This window comes from Cynoglossus semilaevis, chromosome 1 (genome assembly GCF_000523025.1).
Source record: "Cynoglossus semilaevis isolate Cse_v1.0 chromosome 1, Cse_v1.0, whole genome shotgun sequence".
In the NCBI taxonomy this organism is placed as follows: Eukaryota; Metazoa; Chordata; class Actinopteri; order Pleuronectiformes; family Cynoglossidae; genus Cynoglossus; species Cynoglossus semilaevis.
In genome coordinates, this window is record NC_024307.1 from 10,696,915 (window position 1) to 10,706,060 (window position 9,146).

The 9,146-nt window shown below is 40.5% G+C and overlaps 1 protein-coding gene across 1 annotated transcript in view; it reads left to right on the top strand.

Moving 5' to 3' along the window:
• stxbp6 (syntaxin binding protein 6 (amisyn)) overlaps positions 1-8,733 on the top strand; it is an 83,487-nt gene extending 74,754 nt beyond the window's left edge. Inside the window, exon 6 of the mRNA XM_025060953.1 lies at positions 8,602-8,733. Within this exon, the coding sequence (XP_024916721.1) occupies positions 8,602-8,718 (117 nt within the window). The 3' untranslated portion in view covers positions 8,719-8,733. The remainder of the gene's footprint in view (positions 1-8,601) is intronic.
• Positions 8,734-9,146: the final 413 nt, after the last annotated feature.

Here is a 9,146-nt window from a genome sequence, read left to right on the forward strand (position 1 = left end):
GGAGTCAAAGGTAATTGTAGTATTCTTCAAGCTTGTGCTGCTGATTTAGTTTCATGGCTAAAATGTTATCTTTATTTTGGAGACAGTGAACTGTAACTCTTTAGATAGATAGAGGGATTCATAATCCCTCAAGAGTTTCTTTTGGAAAATTAAAGGAATGATTCATAATCCCTCAAGAGTTTCTTTTAGAAAATTAAAGGAATTAAAGATGCATGCTACAGATGTGAAATAATCCCAGGCCTCCTGCATGGCAGGGGATAATTCTACCATTGAACCAATACACCATTTGACGGACAGTCGTTCCCAAGGTCTTCTGCTAACGTACAATGGTCGCTCTTTAGGAAAGTCAATTCTAAAAGATATGGAAACTGAGAGCCGTGCAGGTGGGGCGCACACATGGACAGTCTCTGGAGATGCTGGAGAGCAACGTGAGTAAGAGTGTGAAATGTAGCGTCTCTGACCTTAGGGGGTTTAAGAGTTGCACATCACTCACCCACCCAGTGCCTGGTTCTTCCCCCAGGGAAGAACACAAAGTCCCTTGAGAATCTTACTACTGGGATAACATCCTTCCACATTTCTGTATCCCATTTACCTTTTTCACTAACCTCTGACCTTGAGATAATCCATTTTTGAACGTCTTGAAGCAGCTGGGATGAATGTGAGGATGCTGAGAAGTGTTCACTGAACCATCTCATCCTGACAACCCAGTTCTTTCAGGGTGAGTTAAATTATGCAACAGGCATTTCCTCACCCTCAGCCTAAATCTCACTGCTGGGACACAGAGATCGTATCCTTCCACTATCTTAAATCTCACCGGCCTCCCTCGACAGTGAGCTGCTCACTTATGCACAAAGGTCAGAAAGTTCTGTCAGAAAGAATGACGCTGCACCATTTTCTGTCTTCCTTTTTTTTTTTTTTACTTTTTTTTTTACACTTTAGTCTGTCTATTTTTATGTTATGTTTCCCATTGTAAAAGCTTAATCCATTTCTGCCTAGTCTTAAATCTAGCCTACTATGGGTGTAACGGTTTGGTACGTACCTCAATATCAACAACACGGTTCAGTAAATTTTTGGTACTAAAAAAATGTGGAGAGTGACAAAAAACCATGGTATCAGTTTGGATGAGAAACAGACGCTTGATGATCACAGCCTACAGTATCACCTCAGTGCAGACGTGTTACTGTGAGCACAGACACCAGAGCTAACGCTGTGTTACAGACAAATAAGCAGCCCGCAATAGTTCAAATGTTCATTTGAAGAAATGAAAAGAAAAATCTAATAAATATATGAATAAAAACTAAGGATGGCTCGAAGGTCTGATACTGATACTGCAACCTTGAGTATCTGCTATTATTGATATCAATCCAATACATTCTTTTCTCCTCCAGCATGCCACGACTGCCGCTGCTGAGGTAATAGCGTCCTTGTTACATGTCGCGAAAAGTTACATTGACCATTTGGGCTTAAGTACGAGATCGGATGTGCATGTTAGATCTTAAAATTTTCACCAATATCGGACCAATACTGATACCGAGTATCAGCTCGGTAGTTTACTTACTGTAGATATTCCAATATAAAAGATGCTCATCATTGTATAAGCACAATTAATAATTTACCTAACTTCGAAATTATGAGATTCATTTTTATGATCCCATCCCTAATTATTTTAACAATTTTCTTATCTGTGAAAATAGCAGTTGTGGTTCTGCAGCAGGACTTGGTTTTACTTCCTAGGGTTTTAACTGTAGTGGTGCTCCGAGGTACGTGACGAGGTACAGAACAGACACATTTGGAAATACTGTCAGAAGTCGTGAACGTCTTACACGCACACCCGCAATTGCACACTCACGCGCTAACCTTTTAAAGCCGTTAAAGTATCCTGCTCACAACAGAAGCTTAGCTTCTCGTCGACCTTGAAGAATCAATGCAGAGGTGGTACAGCGGAGGCTGAGTGACCGTGTGGAAGCTCATAAATAAGAATGAAGGATGGCCTCAGGGGTCCGGTGTGGGGGATATCATGATAAAAAAAAAAAAAAAAAAACGGAAAAAAACATCTAAGCCTGTTCGACACAGACACTTGGCTGCCCCGCGCCCTCCCCCAGCCGGAGATTAATTACACCTGTTTCCACATTACCATCCACCTCCTAACCCTCTGGGGAACCTTGACTCCTTCACCCCCATGCTCACTTGTCTTCCTCCACCCATCACCCCATCCACCCACACGCTGTAGTCCACATCAGGCAGACCGGTCACTGTAACTCAATCCTCTCTTTCACAGCCCTGTGACAACCTGCAGATCCGGCTGCAGATAGTAGTATTTATAATACTGATACTCCTGAAAATATATATTCACCATCAGTGATCACTCAGCACAACCTCTGTTCTATTTACCAACCTCTGTAATCATATGTGCATTGGAGAACCAGGAGCTGGAACTGTTTTCTCATTAGCGTTCCCGGCATGATGACACGGCCGCGTTCATCACTCACTGCTCTGCCCTCGGAGCTTACGCTGCCATTGGTTATTGATAGGGCCCTTGAAAAATCGCCCTCATAGAAAACGTTCTGCCAACACGAGCCATAAAGTGAGCTCTGGATCTATACGGAGGGTTAATGGTGCTTAGAGCCTGCCGCGCCGCACGCCCTCGTTTATCAAGCAGCAATTAAACAGCATTTTGGTTTTTTTCTGAAATGTCACAAAGTCGTTTGGACCCAAATTTGTAAAGAAATTATTTTTTTCTGAGTCCATGTTCAAAGTATCTTTGTTAGCTGCTGATGAGCAGTGTAGCAGCCTGGCATGTTCTTGTTCGTAACATCAAGTGGGAGGGACAGACGGCAGATTGATGTAACCCTGTAACCCACATGGTGGTCAAGGGGGCGGAGTGGACACTGACTTAGAAGTGTGAGCTGAACATAAACGCACTAAAGATAAAGTCTGATACTGATCAGAGATGTTATCACCGATACTTTGTAGGGAGATGAATTGGGTCTGTCAAACAATTAAAAAATGTTATTCTGATTAATCACCAGTTAGTTGTGGATTAATTACAATTAATCAGGATTAATCTTAATAAGTCAACACTTTTATAAATGACCACAGATCTTTGTTGTGTGTTTATTGCAGAAGAGGAAAGACAAACAAACAGCAGGTAGATTTATGTGTTTGACATTTGTTTTTATTTGTGACTAATCCCAATTATAGAATTCTTTTAAATTGAATGCTTCCTTAACCACCAAGACACCACTGCTCCAAGTTAAGTAAAGTTTCCCATGTCAATATTTTCATGGCTCAACTTCACATTGTGGTTCAGAATGTCTTGTCTCTTCTTACGGTCTCATAAGCCAAAGGTGTAAAAATAAGGCTTCATTCTGTCTGTGCCAATAAATTGTAAAAGACTGAAAACAGAACCCAAAATGGGCATTTCATCCTAGTTTAACCTTTTTAGCAAAAACAAAACAAAAACATTTATGTAGAGCAAAGACGGCTGTACTTTGGTGGATTAAGATGACAATAAGAACGTCCATTTTTTTTAACAAAATATTTGTAAAGTGAATGTTTCTGTCCAACTTCTCCATGTAATGAGCATCACCGCCATATGTGCCGCAGGCATAACTGTAACCATGGCAACCAAGTTATCCAGAAAACGGGAGTGAGAATAAAAACAAAACCATATGTCTATAAAATCCAGTCAACGCTTCTTCAACGGGACACATTCACAAAGATTAGCAACATGTAACACTGATTATGTCGTAGTTTCACAACATTGAAAAATGGATTTTGATAAAACATTACCTGTTATCATAGACTATAAACTCATCCTCCTGATGTAAGTCGAAGATCAACACTCCTCTGTTACACAGTGTATCAAACGTCGTGTATACTCGTTAGTTATTGGCTGCAGCAGCTCTGCCTGGAGCTTCATAACCGCAGAGAAGTGTTACATCCATAGAACCTAATTATGCTGCCTGATAATTGTTAGAAGTCACTCCATCTCCTGATTCTCCTCCGCTGCTTTATGAACCACTCTGCAGCTCAAAAGTGTTTCCCTCAGGGGAGTTTATATGTTATTAAAAATATAATTAAATACACTCTCTACCTCCTCCTGCTGTTAAGACAGGCAAAAAAGAAAAAGGAAAAAGTCCTTCCAGGGCTGGGCCACTTTCATTAGGCCGTGGTGAACTTGTGTTCCCTGCATGAATTAATGATGAGGTTTGATCCTGGAGCTCCATCTGATCCTTTCTGCAGCTTTCCACATCTCGCACAATCATCAGGGTCTCGACGTGAAGCGCCCTTATCTTTTCCTGCTACTTATCGTTTGCCTGAAGACGGTGGTTGCCAAACTCTTTTGCAGTGCCCCCCCATTTGAAACATAGGGTTGCTGCCCATGCCACCCATCTCGTTAACACATCCAAAGCTACAAATTCATACTACTAATTCAAATTAAAGAAAGAAAAAAATACTATGTACAGTATAAAAAAGTTGGACTTCCTGTGGCCCACACTGACTGGCCACAGAGAAGAGACATGAGGCCCACTTCTGTTCGTTTTTATTTCTTCAGGTTTTGGTTCGTCAGTTTGTTTCTCTGATACTTTTGTAGCAGTAGACACACATGGGAACCACTGAAATAGTTCAGCGCCCCCTTCTGGAAAAATGACTATTTATTTCATAGCGCCCCCTTTTGGAAAAAGGACTATTTATTTCATCATCAATGTGTCATCAAAATGTCTGTTGTCATTAAACCAAGAAAGTACTATTTCAAATTTTCCCAACTGTAGCAAAAATAAAGAATAATTAAGAGCCCTGGCCTCCAATGGGGCACGCCCCCCACTTTGGGAACCTCTGCCTTTTGAGATAATTCTACACTTTATTCACGATCTTTTCATCTTTGGTTTCCTCCATCCTTGCCCTGCCCTGTCCTGTCTGTCCTCTCTCGTGTGTGCTAAAAAAAAGAATGTTTGACTCTAAGCTTCTGTAGCCTCCAGGGAACAGAGCTGACAGGCCGAGCTCGGGTCTCTGCAACAGCATGATGGACATCTTCTATTCCTGCCACTGTGTGCTCATCAATATTGTCAGTAAAGTTTTACTCTTTTTTTTTTTAAGGAACGCAGTGTGAATGCGCAGTGCCACCCAAAAAAGAGAAAACATTCATCATTCTTTTTCTGTTCTCAGGAAACCATGTACACTTTCTTTGAAAAAAAAGTTCTGTATCTAAGTTTGCCAACATTTCAGCCTCACGTTCACGTGCTAAGAGGTTGTTAGAGAGGAGAGAACATTGAGGTAGAAAGTCTCAGCTGATCCTCCATATTCTGCGAACCCTGAACCATGGGGTGGAGCTCTTTGAAACCACTTCCCAGAACATTGTAGAGTTTGCACACCTTTCTTTCCTCTGCCTCTGCATTGCAGCAGGAAGGGCATATGCTCAGGACTCTGTTTGCTCTGGGTACGTATTGATCTCACTGTATGCATGCGCATCTTGAAATAGCACAGACCAGAGTTGGAGACAGATACTGGAGGGATAAAAACCTTGCTGGAGCTGAATAGAAAAACAGCAGGATGTGGTTTCAGACTGGAAAGCACACACCTCTTCACCTTCACCCCCCACCAACCTCCTCCCTGTTCGTTTGTGTCTTTCTCATCTCCTAATCCAGTTCAAGTAGACTCCTCTAAAAGCAAACCTTGACCTTTGCTCACGGGGGACTGGACGGTGGCTGTGGTCTCCTCACACACTGCAGCTCTGACCCTCAGTGTTGTGAAACTAAGACTCAACTCTTAAATACAGACTGTAATTAATCAAAAACTCAACAGTTGCTCTTCTGCCTCTCCCTCCCACTCCCCCGTGAGGTTAATGATGTGGGCTGAGAGAGGGACAAAGTCAAGGGTCTGACGTTAGTCCTGCTGCTGTTTGGATCTCCCAGTGTGAGCGGCACGTCATCTGTGACGTCAGGACCACATGTGGGCTTATTGTGTGTTCACAACAGCACTCCTGCGTCGATCCACTCGTATCGAGATTGAATTTTCTTCAGGCCCCCCAGAAATACACTTTTATTTAATTAAATTAATATTCCCCTCCTATCTAAACATCAATAACATAGATTTAAACAAATATATTGATCATATAAAATAATAATAATTAAGAAAACATTATACATCATTGTTATAAGAATGGGTAAAATGACCAAGCGAGGGACAGTGAGCGAGACAGGGCGACAAGAATGGAGCTCAGTTGAACCCTCGTAACTCGATGTTTCCTCGTATCACAAGGAAAACACTTGCAATAGTTGCTTACCATCCATCCATTTTCATCTGCTTATCCGTTGCCGGGTTGCGGGAAGAGGCTAGGAGCGAGATGAGCCGTGATGAGCCAAAAGCTGTTTTTATGAGCCAGTGTCACTGTCCTCTTTACCTGGAGAACTGTATTTGGATGGAATTTTGTAATTCAACTGCAGTACTTATAACTACATACACTCCACTATTACCTAAATGTGAACGGTTGAATTGTTATTGTGGATCTTGGGGATTTTTATTTGGTGGTAAAATGATGAAAATGTCTTCTTGGTGTCGGAGGTTGTAGACCTATGTAGTAAAGATTACTGCATGTCTGTAGACCTGTTTCCAAGAACAGGACTCCCTAATGATAAAAGACAACGCAGTACTCTTTCTGTCAACACGTACTCGTCTTTTATGGTGTGTCTTCTTGGCAGATACCTGAAACTACAGGCAGTTTATGAAACCATAAAAATTATCAATATAAATAATTTTTCCCACATAAAGGATCATCGGAAAAAGAAATCTGCTGCTGCAGGTTCACCTTAAGTACTTGACCCTGCTGTGGCCCCGTGTCGTTAGCATTTAAAAAGCCTTAAAGATAATAGAATGTGGAAAACACTGGATTATGTGAGCCACGTATATCAAACCAACTGGTCCCTGCAGACTTCATGTGTTCTCCATTATATGAACATGTCTCAGAGCCGCTGCTTTACTGGGGTTGTTTGCCCTTGAGGTGGAATAAATGAACGATTGTGGTATTAAGTCTTAAACCTTGAAATGAAAGACCAGCGGTTCTCAATGAGGGGGAAGGGTCCCCACCAGGGGACCCGGAGCTACTGTAGGATTTAGGGCGCAGCAAGGCAAACGAATATCAATTTGTGTTCTATGCTCTGCTGTATTTGTGCCACAGTGGGGTATTGCAGTAATTTATTAATGTATTCCCTGTGTATAACCGGAAAGGCGGGTTTGTGGTTTATTGAAATGACACTGTATAGAAATAAAATAATCTCTTCATAATCTCTTAGATCAAGTTTCATGTGTCTTAAAGTTAGCTCACCAAAAGGAATGTTAATGAAATAACAGCAACATTTGAACATTTGATCCATTTGCACAGTTATTCACTCATAACCACAGTGACTTTTGAGGAAAGTAAGATTTTTTTTTTTTTTGCAGATCTTGTTGATTTGAAAAGGTCACCAAAACCATAGAATTGATTGATTCATGGCCCTTTACTGGTTCATATAAATCATTTTGACATTTCATGGCCCTGAGTGAAATATTACATTGCTGCTCATTGACATTTTAAATGATGAACTTAGAAAATAAGATGCAAGATGCCACTGAACATACTGCACAGACGAGATGTTTAGATCTGAGTGTGCAGAATATTTGAGGTACTGTAGGATGATGGGCAATGGCAGTGACTCTGTATACTGAATAAACATATAGAGATGTTTGCAATATACAAATATTTAGCAAATATATAGCCTTTTGTCCAAAACTGAAATGAATAAAAAACACCAAATTTCATTCAACCAAGAAAATAAAAATAACAAATTGGTGTAGTTGTCCCTCTGTGGAACAAATACAACAAATATTAAATACCTTTGAGAGACACAGTCCACAGTTTGAGAAACCCTAATCTTTTTCATGAGTATCTATTCATGGTACTTCAGAAAAACTTCTTTGTTTTCTAAATACATGATTTGTCAAAGTCTTTTTTTTTTAATTTAATATTCAGTGTTGTGTAATCACATTTTGTAACTTTGTTTTCGCTAACTATCGGCAATAAATCGACTAATTGTGTTTGCAGGTGTAAAAGAATTTCCATGAATCTTTTTATATTTGAAAAAATACATGCTAATTGGAGTTAGTTGAAAGAATACATGCTAATTGGAGTTAGCTTTGCATCTCCTTGATTTCTTTTTGACTAGTTTTAAACTAACATAAGCTACTTTCATAAACTTTATGCTATTTGAGTAAATGTCATCAAATTCTATTCACCATATATATGACAATAGACAGTTTGATTTTATAATGTTTAAAACAAGAAATTGTAAACAGCGGCCTGGATAAGGTTTGTTATGTAAGAAAGAAGCTAATGTAAAAATATATATTATTATGTATTAATGTTATTTTCATCAACTCTGCATAAGTTACAGTTAAATTAAAGGCAAGGACACAAACAGAGATGAAGCCAATGCAGCAAAGCGACCGGATGAAACTGAAAGTCTATCCAATGAAAAGAACCTTGCTGATGTCTGCTGTGTAATGGAAGATGACGTCTGCAGATGTCAGCAGAATTTTTTTATGGAATCTCCTGCCTCTCAACAGGGTGTCACCGCAGATATTTCACGTCAACAGGCGGATGTACCGAACCCCTCCGATGCTGTCGCGCTCCAACCTCTAAAAACACCCGGCGTCAGCAAGGTGACCTGTCATTCTGCATGAGCGCACTCTGACCCGACCTGTACTCCCCAGGAGAGGGCACTGTCCATGATCCGTAACATTATTCTTTGGACAAACCAAAGTGGAAAGAGCAGGATTATTGGCTTGAAATATATTTGTTAGACTTCACACAGACTCTGAAATCTTTTGCCCTGATTTTAATGTAAAATTATTTTCTTCACAGCTGTTGTTGACAGAATTAGGTGAGTAGTTATGCTGATGAGCATTTGGCTTCAGCAAACAAAGAGAGAGAGAGAGAGAGAGAGTTACAAAGCTGTGGTCCACATTTCCTGTGAGACCATGCTGATTCCAGCTTCATGTGTTAAACATTGCTGACTTAATACTCGCATTAACTCTGAGCGAACACATCAAGGTGGGCAGCAGCACTCCAATAGCCCACCTTCTTCTCACTCATCTACTTGCACATGCAG